Below are 18,437 nucleotides of genomic sequence, written 5' to 3' on the forward strand. Positions count from 1 at the left end.
ACACTCTGAAATCTCCCCCAGCATGTCTGCCGCAGGGCCTTTGCTCTCCACTGGGAGGTCCTTATGAACGTTTTCCTAAACGCTCAAAGACACGAGCAAGGGTCAGAATCGAATTCCATCTGTGACCGACTCCGTCAACATGGCGGATGTGGACAAAATACTGTGCTGAAAACATTACATTTGGTTAAACAAGACAAATATGATTTTAAATCGACTGAAATTCTTCAACAACAACAACAATAATGATAACAATAATAATGTCTTAGTATGTAGTATTAGTATGCCTTCTTTGACAGCTTGTTTTCCCTGCGCTTTGCACCATATCATATACACTCCCCTGCAAAAGTATTAGAGTTGACAAAAGATCAACAGCTTTTATTTATCGGGATTTACATCTGGATCTGACACACAAATTATGTCATAGCATTATTGATAACAAAACACCAAATTTCAGTCTACAGTAAAATAAAGGCATTGGCCTAACTGTTCCAATACTTTGAGAGGGGAGTGTATATGGGGCTAAAATTTGACCTATAGTGGGTACAGAAAGTATTCAGACCACCTTACATTTTTCACTCTTTGTTATATTGCAGCCATTTGCTAAAATCATTTAAATTCATTTTTTTACTCATTAATGTACACTCAGCACCCCATATTAAAAAATAAAAAACGGAATTCTTGAAAGTTTTGTAGATTTACTAAAAAAGAAAAACTGAAATATCACACAGCCATAAGTATTCAGAACCTTTACCTTCCTTTTGAGCTAATACAGCCATGAGTCTTTTTGGGAATGAGGCAACAAGTTTTTCACAATTGGATTTGGGGATCCTCTGTCATTCCTCCTTGCATATACGCTCCAGTTCTGTCAGGTTGGATGGTGAACATTGGTGGACAGCCATTTTCAGGTCTCTCCAAAGATGCTCAATTAGGTTTAAGCCAGGGCTCTGGCTGGGCCATTCAAGAACAGTCATGGAGTTGTTCTGAAGCCACTCCAGAAGCCACTCCTGTGCTTAGGGTCATTGTTTTGTAGCTGCAGCTGAAACCCCCACAGCATGATGCTGCCACCACCATGCTTCACTTCTTGGGACTGTATTGGACAGGTGATGAGCAGTGCCTGGTTTTCTCCATACATACCGCTTAGAATTAAGGCCAAAAACTTCTATCTTGGTCTCATCGGACCAGAGAATCTTATTTCTCACCATCTTGGAGTCCTTCAGGTGTTTTTTTTAGCAAACTCCATGTGGGCTTTCATGTGTCTTGCACTGAGGAGAGGCTTCCGTCGGGGCACTCTTCCATAAAGCCCCGACTGGTGGAGGGCTGCAGTGATGGTTGACTATCTAGAACTTTCTCCCATCTCCTGACTGCATCTCTGGAGCGTAGCCACAGTGATCTTTAGGTTCTTCTTTACCTCTCTCACAAAGGCTCTTCTCCCCCGATTGCTCAGGGGAAGGGTTCTGGTCATCCCAAACATTTTCCATTTAAGGATTATGGAGGCCACTGTGCTCTCAGGAACCTTAAATGCAGCAGATTTTTTTTTTTGTAACCTTGGCCAGATCTGTGCCTTGCCACAATTATGTTTCTGAGCTTTTCAGGCAGTTCCTTTGACCTCATGATTCTCATTTGCTCTGACATGGACTGTGTGGTGTAATGTCTTATAAAGACAGGTATGTGGCTTTCCTAATCAAGTGCAGTCAGTATAATAAAATGCATGGATGGATGCATAATAGTCACTCTGTAGCATTACTCTACCGCAGAACAAAATGACAATGATAGACAACTAGGTCTTTATTGATAATATGTAAGGGTGAGACGTATGAGAGCCATGAAAGTCAACAATTCCATCCATCCATCCATCCATTTTCTGAGCCGTTTCTCCTCTCTCGGGTCGCGGGCGTGCTGGAGCCTATCCCAGCTATCATCGGGCAGGAGGCGGGGGACACCCTGAACCTGTTGCCAGTCAATCGCTGGGCACCTATAAACAAACAACCATTCGCACTCACATTCACACCTACGGGCAATTTAGAGTTGTCAATTAACCTACCATGCATGTTTTGAGATGAGGGAGGAAACCAGAGTGCCCGGATTGTTGACGGCGGCCACCGTGCCGCCGTCAACAATTCCTTTGAAAAGCAATATGCATGTTAAGCCAACAGATGTTGCTCTAAGTGTATCAAATGGTTCGAAGCAGTCAATCATTTTAGGCCAATTGTCTCAAAGTTATACATTACTTCGAAAAGCCTCGGTCTCTCCATCCCCAACAGATGACAAATCGACATTGACAATGAACCAACAAGGGCTGAAAGAGAGCATCCATCCACCCATCCATTTTCTGAGCTGCTTCTCCTCACTAGGGTCGCGGGCATGCTGGAGCATATCCCAGCTATCATCGGGCAGGAGGCGGGGGACACCCTGAAATGGTTGCCAGCCAATCGCTGGGCACATACAAACAAACAACCATTCACACTCACATTCACACCTACGGGCAATTTAGAGTTGTCAATTAACCTACCACGCATGTTTCTGGGATGTGGGAGGAAACCGCAGTACCCGGAGAAAACCCATGCAGGCACGGGGAGAACATGCAAACTCCACACAGGCGGGGCCGGGATTGAACACCGGTCCTCAGAACTGTGAGGCAGACGCTCAAACCAGCCACCGTGTCGCCTGAAAGAGAGCAGGGAAACTAAATACAAGCAAACTAAAGAGAGGCAATGAGGAACACCTCGACAAGACACAAGTGGCTGGAGGAAGATGACTGGTGGATACAAGGGACTGGACTGACGAGAAGAGGTGGAAACGAAAACCTAATGAGCAACACATGACAACGTGGGACACAGGACAACATGAAACAAAGATAAATATAATCTAAACTAAAACGCAGACTATGACAGCCTGAGATTAAAAAAAACACCTTAAATCTATGTTGCTGAAGGTAAGAAGGGCCAAAAGCATTATATTCAACGTTAAAAAAGGTCAACTTGGCTCAGTCTACAATTGTGATTTCACATTTAACATTGAAACTTCATTCTCCCATGTTATTAAATGAAAATGAAAAAGAGGCCCTCAGACATTGTGACAGAATCCTGCTAGCAGTACGTCTCCTCTAATACAACAGCCCCAAGGCCTATTAAAAATCCCCTGATCTGTGGCAGTGACATTTACTTCTCCCTCTCCATTTATCCCTCCTGCCAACCATAGCTCAAAGGGACAAATGTCCTTTCAGGGAAATTGTATCTATGTTTGTATGTATCCAAAAATCCAAAAATTGGAAAAAAAAAAAAAAAAAAAAGCACAAACAAAGATGTTGACAGCACCAAGAGGTCATTAAGAATGCCCATGTGAGACCCTACTGTGTTATTTTAGCATCCATGTTTGTAAGACGCTACATGTTGCGTGTTGACATTGAGCATTTACCCCCATACCCAACCCCTCCCATTCTCATGTTAATTGAGAAAGTTTGATTGTTTTGTGGGAAAGAAATGTTTGGTGTGTATATATTGTGATCCAAATTTCTTTCAAGTTGTTGCTGATTCTCCTGAATGTCTGAAGTCACTGAAGTCGATTTCCAATTTGTACTATCTTTGTTTGTAATGTGTATACATTCATCAGAGCATGGTGCCCAGTGCTGTCACTGTGATACGGACCAATTCGATGTTCACACTGAGAAAGAACAAAGACGGGAACAATTTACTGTTTTCTTCATTGTTTATTTCTTGTTGCAAATCACTATTTGATTCTGTGACCTGATTTCTTTTTATTATATTTTTTAAATAAGAGCATAGATTTGTGCAGCTTATCATGCAAAGCTAAATGCACCTATGTGAACAATTAAGAGCCAGAGTGAACCAGAAAGATGTTCCTAGATTTTTCTTTTTCCTCAATGCAAAATAAATTAATCTTTATCCATCATGTTTGAAGTCCCTGATCTTTTTGTTGAATCACTCCAGATGCCAAATCATGTGCTGCCACTTGTTTGGATAAGGAAGATTGTAGAACTGAATTAGAGAGCCACCCGGTGTGTACCAGGGCTCTCATTGTCCACTGGTATACATCGGATCCAGTGTGACCATAAATGCCTTAACACCAAGAAATCAAAAACACTCAGCGATACAGGAACACAGATTGCACATGGCTGCAAAAGCATCTCTCTCTCATTGCACGTTCTGCTATTCCATTGCATCTACACTTATTTTTTGTGTACTTTTTAGTCCAAAACAGACACTTTGCATTACTCTGGTTAGGGCTGTCATGACAGCTTTGTCATGTGCTGAGCGCCATCTTGACTGTGCCAGGGTGCTCTTTCTAAAGTGCTGTTGATCACAGAAGAGAAACTTGACAGGACAATTCTTTAGGGAATTAGGCAGAGAAATAGAGAGAAAAGCTTTGTGGGCCTGGCATGGAAAAATAGGATGATAGAAGACAACAAAGGGATTAGAAGATGAGAAAAATGAACCAAGCTTACTTCAGCAAGCACAATGCAGGCACACGCACACACACAATAATATAAATAATCACATCTGTGTTTCTGCAAGGATAAAAACAGCACAAACAGCTCTTATATTTTGGGCCACCCTTCTTCCCATACTTTGAAAACAGACAAACAACCCTCTTGCACGCAAAGGCAACTATCTCAAACAAACAAAGGTATCTGCAATTCTGAATGCACAAACGCCTACAATTATTGTCCACAAACATATACAAACAAGAGGTAAAAACAGCTAACCTTGCCAACCGGGTTTGCAGACAGGCTTGATGTCAATTCGAACAAGAACGCTGTGCAAGGCTCTCTTCTGGCCACAGTCCCAGGCCGTCACCTGGATCTCATACTGCTGCTCTTGGTCATAGCTCAGCTTCTCTGTGTTTCGGATGTTACCTGGTCACAGGAAGGTTGGACAAATTAATTAATAAATACAGTACAGTAGTCTACAGATTTCCAGAATATATTTGATTTTGAATTCATAGACTGCCATATTCAAACATGATTTGAATGAGGACATAGAGTATATAGATAGTGAGGAGGAGATAGCAAACACGATCTTCTTTGGAAAGAAACATGAATGTTGGGCAGGAAATACGTACGGGGTATTTTCCAGATTGAAGAAGCTCGGTGTGAATAGTTTTTTAGATGAAAACCAAAATGGGGTGATGAGGGCATGGTTACTTATTCACAATCCATCCATCAATTTTCAACACCGCCTATCCTGGTTAGGGTCGCGGGACGCTGGAGCCTATCCCAGCTGACTTCGGGCAAAAGGCGGACTACACCCTGAACTGGTCGCCAGTCAGTCGCAGGGCACATATAGACACGGACAACCATTCGCACTCACATTCACACCGTCACTGAGTGGGAACTGAACCCACGCTGCCTGCACCAAAGTCAGGCGAGTGTACCACTACACCATCAGTGACCTATTCACAATCCTAAAACCCATTGTAACTGAAATGTTGGAACTTCCATCCATCCATTTTCTGAGCCGCTTCTCCTCACTAGGGTCGTGGGCGTGCTGTAGCCAATCCCAGCTGTCATCGGGCAGGAGGCCGGGTACACCCTGAACTGGTTGCCAGCCAATCGCAGGGCACATATAAACAAACAACCATTCGCACTCACAGTCATGCCTACGGGCAATTTAGAGTCTCCAATTAATGCATGTTTTTGGGATGTGGGAGGAAACCGGAGTGCCCGGAGAAAACCCACGCCGGCACGGGGAGAACATGCAAACTCCACACAGGCGGGGCCAGGGATTAATCCCGGGTCCTCATAACTGTGAGGCTGACGCTCTAACCAGTCGGCCACCGTGCCGCCACTGTTGGAACTTATTAACCAAAATAATAACTTATTGATTACAAATAAACTTCATTGCACTGTGTGTGTAATTAAATCTATTTAGGCTATTGGCTTTAGTTTTCTCACCCCAGAGAAGTTGATTGTCAGGGGGAAGAAAATTATTTCACACTCGCACAATAAAACACATGCAAACACTGACCAACAGTGTTGCCACAGTTACCTTGAAAAAGTAACTTAGTTACTTTCCTGATTAGTTGATTTCAAAAGTAACTAAGTGAGAAAAAACAGCAAGGAACAAAGCAACAACAATGGCGACCGTGGAACAGTGTCTGCTAGAACAAATGGACCTAGATGACCAGATGATGTTTTATTATGCTGCAAAATCAGCACATCCTCCATTGTTGACTGACTGTTTGTATACGTCAGTTGTCCACAGATTGAAAACTTCACTTGACTCCCCGGTTGGAGGACATGTGATCCCTCCCTGAATGCCTTATGGCTCCCTTTTTTAACTGTCCACTTTTGTTTCGTAATGTACAATGTAATGTAATGTTGTGTGCCTTTTATTTAGGAATAAATGTAAAATCGCACTTCAGCAAAGCCAAAGTGCATTCTATATTCAATGTGGTAACGCATGATGATATTAAAAAAAGTAGCTGTAATCTGATTGCCTACTTCAAAAAGCAGTAATATTTGAGTCGTAATCTGTGTTTTTTTCAGATTTCTGGATTTACTCTGGTTTAGTTCATGTCCTTTTGTCTTTAGGATTATCTGGAGTTTTGTGTTCCAGTGTGTCCTTTATCTTTGTCTCCACCTGTTCTTGCTTGTCATGCCTTCTCCTCTTGTATCAACCAATCTGTTCTCTCCATCTGCTTGCGTTTAATCTAGGGGTGACTCATTGTCTTGCCAGTGCGTTTGTATTTAGTTCATTTTTTTTCCTTTCACTCGGTCTCTGACCACTGTCATACGGTATGTCTTGTGTCCTATGTTGCGTGTCACTTCGTCTGTGTTGTGATGAATTGATTTCTCTAGCATTTGGTTTTCAGACTTTCTGTTATTTTGTACTTTTGATCCTACATCAGTACATTTTGTTTTCCTTTTTGTAAATATATAATTTTTTGAAAGTCCCCTGAACTCCTGCAGTCCTTGCCGTCTTCCCTGAGTTTGGGTCCCCCTGCTTGTCCCTTCACATCGCCACGACGGACCCTTTGCGGATGCAAAGTGAACTTTTGCCTTGCATTACTAGTGCGAGTTTGATCGCGGGAGTTGTGTAAACACAGAGCATGAATTCGCTTCATTTGTACCACGTGTAACTTGTACCACGTGTAACTGGAGAAAAGGCTTCCCCTGATAGACACCAACATAATTTCTTTGAACATCGCTAGTCAATCAGACAATCAAGTCAGACAATCAGTATGTTGGTATCACCAGTGGGAGGTGATTGTGCTAAAACTTTGACTACCGTATTTTCACGACCATAAGGCGCACTTAAAAGTCTTAAATTTTCTCCAAAACGGATGGTGCGCCTTACACGCTGCTTATATAGAGGAAAGGCGGACGTGACTGAGTACAGCTTGAGTACAGGTGCACGTGAAAGAGGACGCTAAAGGCATGCCCCCAGTAGGTATATAGTTCAGGTATGTGCATTGTGCAAAACAACATCGGTTTGGCTAAGGACCCCCGAAAAAGGCACCTACGAAGAGACACTCTTACGAAGCACAGTTTAAACTGCAAGCTATCAGTTACGCGGAGGAACATAGGAATCGAGCAGCCGCGAGAGAATTCAAGATCAACGAATCCATGGTTCGCAAGTGGGGGAAGCAGGAAAACGCCGGCATCATTGCTGAACAGTCCCCCGGCAATGAGAGTGACTCCGACAATGACGAGAGGGAACCTGGCATGTTTGATGGAGAACTTGATGAGGACTTTGATGGATTTGTGGATGAGGATTGATCAAAAAATGCAAAATAAAATTAAATGTGTTTCGCCTGGTCCTTCATGTTTTCTTTAAAGAATTGTACCCATCTTACAAATTCTGCCTGGGCAATCAAACATATGAGTACAACTGTGTCTTTTCTAATTTACTAAATAAAAGTAGGGCTCTGAATGTCAAAATAAGAGCCAGTAAATTAAAAATAAGGATTACATGTTCAAATAAAGTGTTTAACTTCAGAAAAATTATTTGAAAAACTAACAAATTACAGATAATAATAAATCTTTTGATCATATGGGTAGAAGCAAAATCATGCATTGTAAAAATGCATTATACATAAGTAGAATTTTGAGGTCAACTTTGGGGATGCGTATTATACATGGGTGCACATTATACACGAGAACTTACGGCACTTCTCTACTTTTTGATCTTATTAGCCACTAAGGTAATATATAAAGAAGGAGGTAATAAAGAAGGAGCTAAGCCGAAAGGCAAAGCTCTCAATTTAGCAGTCGATCTACGTTCCTACCCTCACTGGGATCTTGTTCTTTCGGTCATGACCCACAGCTCGTGACTGAAAGAACAAGATCCCGGATACAAGCAGCCGAAATGAGTTTCCTCTGGAGGGTGTCCGGGCTCTCCCTTAGAGATAGGGTGAAAAGCTTGGTCACCCGGGAAGATCTCAGAGTAGAGCCGCTGCTCCTGCACATCGAGAGGAGCCAGATGAGGTGGCTGGGGTATCTGATTCGGATGCCTCCCAGACGCCTCCCTGGTCGGGTGTTCCAGGCACGTCCCACCGGGGGGAGACCCCGGGGATGACCCAGGACACGCTGGAGACACTACATCCTTCGGCTGGCCTGAGAACGCCTCGGGATCCCTCCGGAAGTGCTGGTTGAAGTGGCTGGGGAGAGGGAAGTCTGGGCCTCCCTGCTAAAGCTACTGCCCCCGCGACCCGACCTCAGATAAGCGGTAGAAAATGGATGGATGGATAGCCACAAAGGGATGGGACAGATGGAATGTTTGTCCAATCCCCTTCTACATTTTAAGCTTCTGGCCTGTTCCTATCCGCTCTTTCCCGTGTGGAATTGTGCAACAAACATGCCACGCCACGCTTCAGAAGAATACATTATTTGACTTGTTTTGGAACCTATACAATGAAAGAAAATAACTACAGGGCATTTTTCAGACCTATTCATATTCATTCTCTGCTAAAGGTCAATCCTGATTTCTTTGGCACTTACTCCTACCACCCTGGCTCACCTTCCATCCTCTTTTTGTTTTCCACTCAAGTGCTTTTGAGTTCAAGAGCTCTTAAAGAGTCGATCCTCAGCAGCCAGTGGCTGAGCAAGACCTCTTCAAATGGAGAGCATCATTCAAAGCTGAGTTTGGCCCCTGACTCGAACATTCAGACATTTTATTTGCACCACCACACACCACAAGACAGCAAAACTTGGCAGTGATGACATACAACAAATAAATACACAAATACATAAGCACTACACTAAGCATGATATATTCTAAGAAGAGGTTCTGCGTAGTGCTGAGCAATTCAGTACGTATAAGTACTGAATTACTAAGGTGAAGTGTACTACACTTCACCTAAGAAGTGTACTGTACTTTTGCTTCTCGATTCCACTGGAAAATAGACAGCCCTCATAAAATACCCAAAACTTTCTTTTTAACTGTATGAACTACAGTATTATGTGTAAGAATTTATTGGCAGTTCACTAAGATGCCCATATGCGATCACGTGTTCCTTCAGAGTTACCTGGTTAACTCTACTATTTTTAGAATGCTACAGGATTAGTATAAATTAGTAGGTACATATATGTAGCTGTCTCATCTTGCATTCAAAAACTTCATGTAACAAGAGAACATCTTTGTTGCTATTTTTTTGTTTTTTGTTTTTATTATTTGTAGCATATATTGGTTTTGATAAAAGTCAAATTAATTTGGAAAAGAAGAAATCGGGAAGTAAGCGCCTGCATTTACTTCCGGTGTAATTCGACGTACGTCAAAGGTTACAATCAAACTATTTTTGTCTCATATAGGGCACCACATCTCTTTTTATATTCGTAAATTTTGGGAAAAGGGACGAAAAACCTCGATCAATCTCAGTACTTTAGAAGGCTTGCTACATTAATACAAATAAAAGTTCTCGATTTCAGTGGTGAACTGTTTTGGACTGAAACACACAGTACACAGTTTTGAAGTGGAATTTTAGAGAAAAGTGTAATGACAACCACAGGGGAGTTTGGGGGAAAATGCAGAGGGACTTCACTACAAAAATTACAAACATAACACCAAGAACAAGATATAGAGTGAATGACTGCACTCGTAATGTGAGTGTGAAATGAGTTGAATCATAGTGAGGGAGAGTAAAATTGGGATTCGTGGGAGCTTGCTAACCTACCCCCAAATTACTGTGCACCAATTTGTACTTTGTAGTAATCACTGCAATGTTTTACTCACGATTATAGATCAAAGGGTCTGGTCTTTCTCAGTTGTCTCAGGAGGAGTGGAGGCAAGTTTAGTTGAAGAAGAAGATGCACGAAAAGTAAAAACAAATGAGATGCAAAAAGAAAGTTGTCCCGTTGTGGTGCGCTCGTAACTTTTCCTGCCGTTTGAACTTGTTGCGGGCCCCGCTCTTGCTCTCAATTGCGGGTGTGACTGGTAAGAATGCCAAGAGTGACTTCCTGGGGGCCCCATGTACAGATCAAGGCTGGGAAAACAGATCGAAGCCGGATGGCAGGCTTCAGACAGCGCTGCCGTCGTGATCCGGGGTCGCGCGCGCCACATGGTAACACAACACAACAAAAGGAAAAGGGGGAACGAAGGGGGAAGGGGTTGCCCGAAGCCAAGCTCCGTAACTGGAGAGATGTTAGCCAGGAGCAGAGAGAGCGTCAGAGAGCGGGCAGAAGGGATGTTGAGGCTTTTTGTGCCAACTGAGGCGAGGGGAAAAGACCACACACATCAACTCGGGTTTCCATGATAAATTTTGTTCTATCTGCGTGAACCGCGCCCTAAGTACGGGTTGAAACTCAGCATGTTTAAAAAAATCGATCAAGCATATAAAATGACTGTTTAAACTTTAGTCTTGGCAAATCAACTACTTACAATACAACATCATTTCATACTGTTTGGCTTCAAATCAAGAGGAACAGTCTCAAAGTCTCATAGCCAGACCTGTAAAACTGCCACACTAATGACACAGACATCAAGACATGCATTTAGAATATTATTGAAGGTTTGTTTTGTTTTTTACAAACGTGGGATTTCTTCAATTTCATTTTTATTGTCCACAGGCAGTGTCTCTAACCTCCACTATGGGGTGATGGTGTTCCATTGTTCAACAGTCAATCACTTCCTTGCCCCAATCATACTGCACAATTCATGAGAAGAGTTGCAATCAGTTTATGGCTTCAGATGATATAAACCAGGTTTCCTGTGTCTTATGAAACCAGGCCGGCTGGAAGGAAGCAGCAAAGCAAAGTTTATCAGCCCTTGGGGGTTGCCGTTGACAACTGTGCTATAGGGCGTATTTGCGACATATTTCATTAATTTAATCTTAACTATATCGTGGTCCATAAGATGTTAATATATTTTAATAATCTAATATTAAGAATGTATTGCTGGGAGAACGAACAAAATGGAAGTTGGAAGTGCAGTGGCCACACGGTCATTGTGCACGACATACAAATTATGTCGTACAGCAAGTAAGCGATACAGCTGTGCCTTACATGTGTCATGTATCGGTCGTGATAATACCGGTATTCAGTATTTCTTTTACACAATGTAGAGATGTAATGTTGTGATATTGATGGTATTTGTGAGTACTAACTACATACTATATGTACACACATTCTAGCGCAGGGGTGGGCAAACCTTTTGGCTCAGGGGCCACATTGACTTTTAAAATTTGACACGCGGGCCAAGCCAGGACCAAATGCTTACACACACACACACACACACACACATATATATATAAATATATATTTTAAAGGCATTGTAGTGTTAATACTTAGATTTACTTTTAATGGGAACAGTGTTGTTTTGTTGATCACTTTTTTTTGCCAGTGCATCAAAGACTGGTATTAGTTGTGTTCTCGCAATTCTCAGAACACATCTGAGGTCTTTATCACTCAGCTGGGATCTGTAGGATGTTTTGTTGGTGTTCATCACACTAAAAGTTTGTTTACACACATATGTAGAGCCAAACACCACCTCTGTGCCATCTTCCGGATTTTGGAAATGTGTGCGCTTAATGAAGCATAAAACCCATCCCGTTTGAGAATTTAACTTCTTTTCAGACAGTATCACATTAGAGATCAATCAGTTCCATCTGCAGCTCCGGTGGCTCTGTTTCAGGGTCTTGTGTGACTGAATCTTGGATATTTGGTGGGCTGGATTGAAATGATCAAATGATCTAACCCTAACCCTAACCCGCGGGCCGTAGTTTGCCCACCACTGTTCTTGCGTGTGCACAAAACACACACAAAAGCCAAATCATGTCTGAGTGTAGAGCAGAAGCATGTCAGCCTGTTGGGTCTCTGAACGCCGGGGTTTCGAGAAATATACACGTTTGCAATAAAGGGTCATGTCATTACAAAAAGTACATAACTTCATATGGAAACAACTGCGGCAATATTGCAACCTAGCTGAGTGAATCTGATACGATTGTGACTATTGGCTGGCTATTAACAAAATATTTTATCTGATCTGTTCTTATATTACAAAAAAATTATTCCATTTTATGACACGGTGATCATACAGTGTTTTAACTGAATTAATCTGATACAAATCATTTTCCAAGTAATCCATTTTTACAACAGGTATGTACTGTATTACAACAGAACCAAAGAACACTCCCATTTAAGCAGTCTCTGAATGCACCTTGGGCACTCACCAGCTGCGATGTAAACATGAATGACGGCAGCGGTGACACTAAATCTGTTGCCAAATATGGTGATAATGATAAACGAAGACGCCGAGTATGACGGCTGAACACACCATATATTCATCCCCCAACATATGAGGGCTCGTATATAGTGTGTTCAGCCGTCATACTCGGTGTGTTCGGCAGAGAGAAAGGTCCGTGTTACAACCTTACATGTCAGGGATGCTCGCCTTCCGTTTCTCTATGAAATGCTACCGGACTTATGCCATTTTCTTTTTGCGCATGCATTTTTCTTATCAATTCTGCTTCACCCTTCCTATGCCAGCAACTGAGCTTCGCTTCACTTCTGTCTTTTCGGTGACCACAAATCACATTGTCACGTCCGTGCATCCGTCGAGCATCGCGAACAAGCTGTGACTCACAGTTTTGCTTTTCAACGTGCGAAATGCTAATTTTGACTCGCAAATAGCGATACGAGGTCGCTTAATTTGAGCCTTGTATAACCATGCTATTTAGTATGCCTAAATTGTCAAGACACTATCAAAACTGTCCAAAATGGACAACCACAGCAATATTAGTACACCTGACCATTACCCCAAAAGAAGTAACAATGACAACAACAACAACTTTGGCTTCCAATTGCAGTTGATGATAACTTCCAGTCATCAGCGGAAGTCTTACAAGATTTTAACTTTGACTGTCTTTGAGAATTTGGCACACTCATTGAGAAGAGTATTTATGAGGCATCCCACTTTAAAAAATTTATTTCAGTCCTCTTACACAAAACTCATCCGAACAAGCACTTATGCCGCTTGCTTTCTGAAGGTGTCCTCTGTTGTGTGTCACAAAAACTATTGTTTGTATGGTATGGTGCGGCATGCATGGCTCCTTTATTAGGAAGTTCAAATTATCAGGTGCATGTAAAATATTTTCTTCCATGGAAAAAAATGCATACACACATAAAACACATTCTGTCATCACCTAATGAATATCAAAGTGATCAAACAAAAGATGTGGATGCGCTGTTTCTGTCAACTACTTACCATTGCGGTCTATAGCAAAGGGTGTGTTAGTTGTAGTGATCTGGTAGTTACAGATCTGGCTGTATTGAGGTGAACAGTCCTGATCAGTGGCTTCCACTTGTAGGATGCTGTCATAAATCTTGCCCTCTGTCACTGCAGCTTGGTACTCGGGCTCCCGGAACACTGGAGCAAACTCATTAACGTCGTTGACTTGAATATGGACCACTGCCCTGCACACAACAAGTGTAGGAAATGGAAATTACTCATATGCATGGATGAGCTGTCTACTTAGAAATACAGTACGGTATGTTATCCTTTGTGCAAAATACCATACGTCAAAAAATAATAATAATAATAAATGTTTTGGTTTTGTCTCACCATTGGTGGATTATTATTTCTTCACTTTGTTCAGAACCAAAAGCAGTCAAAAACTAAAATAAAAATAAAAAAACAGCAACATTTATTCAAATTAGTATTTGGGCTTACTTGTGACCCTCTTTTAGCATTGTGCTCAATAATTGTGCCAAATAATGTAAGCGCTGGGCTCTGATGGCTTGTGTAGCAAGTGCTCTTATGAGAACAATGTATAAAAGTATGACCATAAAACAGCAACAACAAAAAATATCCTTCCATAGACATTTCTTTTCGGAGTCAGAGCCAGCAGAAAACTGCTAATTAGAAAATCCATTTTGGAATTGTTAAAAGAGCAACATATGCTTGTAAGCCAAGAACAAGGATGATCTACTTTGGTGTTTAAGAATGATGTTTCTCGTAACAAAGAGCTGCATTGACTATGTGGTTTGTGGGATCATCATGGAGGTAGTGCAAGTAAATTAACTGTCATAAGTTATACATACGGCGGCACGGTGGGCGACTGGTTAGAGCGTCAGCCTCACAGTTCTGAGGACCCGGGTTCAATCCCCGGTCCCGCCTGTGTGGAGCTTGCATTTTTCTCCCCGTGCCTGCGTGGGTTTTCTCCGGGCACACCGGTTTCCTCCCACATCCCAAAAACATGCATTAATTGGAGACTCCAAATTGCCCGTAGGTGTGAATGTGAGTGCGAATGGTTGTTTGTTTGTATGTGCCCTGCGATTGACTGGCAACCAGTTCAGGGTGTACCCCGCCTCCTGCCCGATGAAAGCTGGGATAGGCTCCAGCACGCCCGCGACCCTAGTGAGGAGAAGCGGCTCAGAAAATGGATGGATGGATGAAGTTATAAATACATCAACAAATATGAGCAAGTATAATAAAGGTCAACAAAGAAATGCAGTGTGGAAAAGCATTGTTGTACATACATGCACTATCTTTAGTTAACAGTGACTAATAACCGCGGCACGGTGGTCGACTGGTTAGAGCGTCTGCCTCACAGTTCTGAGCTCCGGGGTTCAATCCCGGCCCTGCCTGTGCGGAGTCTGCATGTTCTCCCCGTGCATGTGTGGGTTTTGTCCAGTTTCCTCCCACATCCCAAAAACATGCATGGTAGGTTAATTGACAACTCTAAATTGCCCGTCGGTGTGAATGTGAGTGCTCTTTTCAACTGTTTTCATGAGCATTCCATTCAATTTAGTGTGACACGTACATATTTATTTATTTTGCCATATTTACAGTTCCTGTTAAAAAAAGCAACTTTACTCAGATTGTGTTTGAGCACACGACTCATTTCCTAATCCTTATGCAGGAAGCGAGGGTAGAAGCACTTACTTTTGTGCACTTACTTAGTCCTTATTCCCACCGTTTAACATTTCCAAACGTCTGCTGATATACTGCAATATGCTGTTTGAATCTGACAATGAAATTAATGTCACTTTTTCCATCTAATAAGAAGCAGAACAGCACAGATGGTTCACTTTCAGGAGGTGCATATTCATGATTAAAACACAAAGACCATATCTTTATATTAGATTGTGTTGGCTGAAAATAAACATGCTTATGCTTGAGATATATTATAGTTTCAAAATAGTAGTAGTAGTAATAGTAGTTATCACTTTGACTAACAGGTTTTGACAGAATGAGGTTTTATTTCAATTAGCGTCATGTTAAGATTCTATGCTAAATTAAATGTGTTCACGACAGTTTTGCACAGGCTGAGTTCCTTAGTCTTATACATTCATCGTGACAGTTTATGCTAAAATGACACCGCTTTTGGCTTACTTCTACAGCCATCCCAGAAAATATTTTTTTCTGAAATCCACTAATTACCTAGTTGATCGATCACATACTGTACACGTTTTGTCTACTAGGAGCTGAATGTGACATAACTCTGGACAAAGAGCGCAGCCTATCAACAAATCAATAAATCAATCAAATTGATTGATTGAGCTCAATTAAATAGATTTATTGAGCACTTTAATAACAGCAGCTGTTGAAAGAGTTCTCTAAAAAGTAAAAGGAGTTACATGAAAAACAAGGACCATAATCAACCAAAACAAGTAACAATACAGTATACAAGAAACAAATACTTAATACCCTGCATTAATTAGTATCATCTGGTTGGGCAGCACCTCTAATCCAGACTAATATTAATGATGTGTTAGTAAAGGCATCTGTACTATAAAATGGTATAAGACATAACGTAGTCATACTGTTAATGTTCATCGTATAACATTCACAGGCTTTTTCTGACCGCATTTTAAATGTTGACTGTTTACTGTTGTTGTTTTGTAGTTAACTACAACAGCTTTACAATAATCCTACCTTGAAAGTGTGTGGGAGGGTATGTCTGTGTGTGCATGTCTCCATAGTTGCCACTCACCTAATTATCAGGTGAGGTAATTAGCCTCTCTCCCAGATGGATAGGCTTGCAAGTGTCGCCAATGATGGCTTTAATTATACCTGCTTGTGTACGTGAGCATACAGAACTTATTCAGAGCAAAATCTACATTTATATTATCCACATTTGCTGACACACCCTAACCCAGTTGAGAATGCATTGGCCCCTAATGGCTTATTGGGTATCGTGTAAGTGTAAATGCACGTGTACAGCAAGCGTGAGTCCAGGATAGCTACTATATGCACAAAGCCTTTCCGCCAAAATTGTCATTAGATGTCGATGAGAATTCTTTCCGAGTGTCACTGAAAAAATGTTTATAAGCTTTGAACTCAGACGCAAACTTTCAAAGTTTATCATTGTATTTTAAGAGGGGAAATGCAACAAAGATTCTTGTCCGCCACACCGTGAGAGATTTATATACACGGGAAGAAGGAACAATTCATTTGTTATCATAGAGGTGGTCGTGAAATATTTATGTGTTGGCAACTACGTATGACAGAGACAGCGATGAAGGACGACATACTCAGACAGCTGCATCCAGCCAGAAAGACGTACAAAAGGAAGGAGAAGTAGAGCAACAGACAACCGGCAAGCATAGGACAGAATTGATGGAAATTTGAACTCATCCTTTGGTCCTCTGCAAACTCTTCCATCAAACTGTTCATTGTTTCTTCTCTGTTGCTGATCTCTTGTCTAATTTGAGCAAAGTGAATATGTGACAGAAAAAGGACCACCATCACAAAAACTCTCCAAAGACTGATGGGAAAGATGTTGAAACCTTTTGCACAAAGCTGCCTGCTTGAATACAAAACTCTTTTAGTCACATAGACTTTTTTTATATATTTTGGTAAATTTAAAAAAACATGGTCCACACTGCTCTTTGCAATTGTTCCACTTAATTTAGAAAGGGTGTTTAATTTTGTATGACTAAAATGTGACAATACAAGTCCTTGGTATGTCGCACTATGTCAGTGGACTAAATACTCAACCAATAGTTTCCAGAGAACATTGGTCCTTTCATACATTCTTTTTTTATTGTCATGTTCTGTCTGACTTTTCTTTTAGTGTTTCTGTCAGTCGGCTTTTACCTGTGTTTTTTGTTGTTGTTTTGTTTCGGTTTTTTTTTGTTTCTCTTTGGTGGCGCTGGGCGGAGTGAGCAAGAAGGCACCCACTTGGGAGCTCTTTGTAATCAGCTCACAATCAAGCTCTGCTCCCAAACCAGGAGAACGCCAGATCGTTCTTTTTGTTCCTCTGTATGAGCCGATTGTCGTTTCCACCCTGTCTTGCTCCTGAATATGATTTATCCCTTGCTGGAAATGTTTCTGCGAGTTGTTCTGTGAGTTTTTGGTAGGTTCCTGGCAACCTTCCTTGCTCCCTGTTCCCATCACGGTATGCCCTGTTTTTTTCCTTGTCTTCTCTTTTAGTTTGGGTTATTTTGTTTGTTTTCGCCTTGCCCCATAATTTTTTTCCTACCAGTTTCGTAGAACGTTTTCTTCCAACAATTTTTGCACTTTTGTATTTAACTGTTTTATTTGTCACTTTAATTTTTGGGAAATAGACTCTTGACTTATTACAGCAATGCTGACACTGCTTTTTGGTTAGACCTGTCCCAAAATGTTTTGTAATTATTTGGTTGAACAATATTGCAGGATTAGAATGTATATTTCACCAAAATCTGTTTATACTTTTTTTACCTTCTCTGTTGTTAAAAATGTGCCACGCACAACCTATGTTTGTGCCTGCCAAATTGTCCTAATTAGCGGAAGAAAAAGTTCCACATTCACTATAAAGGGACATGAGACTACAAAAGTTGATGAGAGGGCTCCAACTGAAATATAATTTCCGAGAAAGGCCATGGATTAGGGTCACATTGCCTGTCCAATAAACGTAATGGTTATGGTACCTGTACCTCGTTACTATGGTCTTTTTTTCTTAAACAACACTCCAAAAACTTGTAATTCTGAAGTTGAGGTACCATTGAATTTAGTAAACACTTAAAAAATGTCTATTACTTTGGAGGGTCCCTAATA

The 18,437-nt window shown here is 41.4% G+C and overlaps 1 protein-coding gene across 2 annotated transcripts in view; it reads right to left on the minus strand.

The window, feature by feature from the left end:
- The window catches only part of LOC133405347 (calsyntenin-2-like), a 277,979-nt gene that overhangs the window by 106,913 nt on the left and 152,629 nt on the right, over window positions 1–18,437 (minus strand). For both annotated transcript variants that reach the window (XM_061682215.1, XM_061682214.1), the window contains exons 4-5: window positions 13,659–13,867; window positions 4,724–4,873 (exon numbers count right to left, since the gene is read on the minus strand). In XM_061682215.1, the coding sequence (XP_061538199.1) occupies window positions 4,724–4,873; window positions 13,659–13,867 (359 nt within the window). The remainder of the gene's footprint in view (window positions 1–4,723; window positions 4,874–13,658; window positions 13,868–18,437) is intronic.

The sequence above is a fragment of the Phycodurus eques genome, chromosome 7 (genome assembly GCF_024500275.1).
Source record: "Phycodurus eques isolate BA_2022a chromosome 7, UOR_Pequ_1.1, whole genome shotgun sequence".
Lineage (NCBI taxonomy): Eukaryota > Metazoa > Chordata > Actinopteri > Syngnathiformes > Syngnathidae > Phycodurus > Phycodurus eques.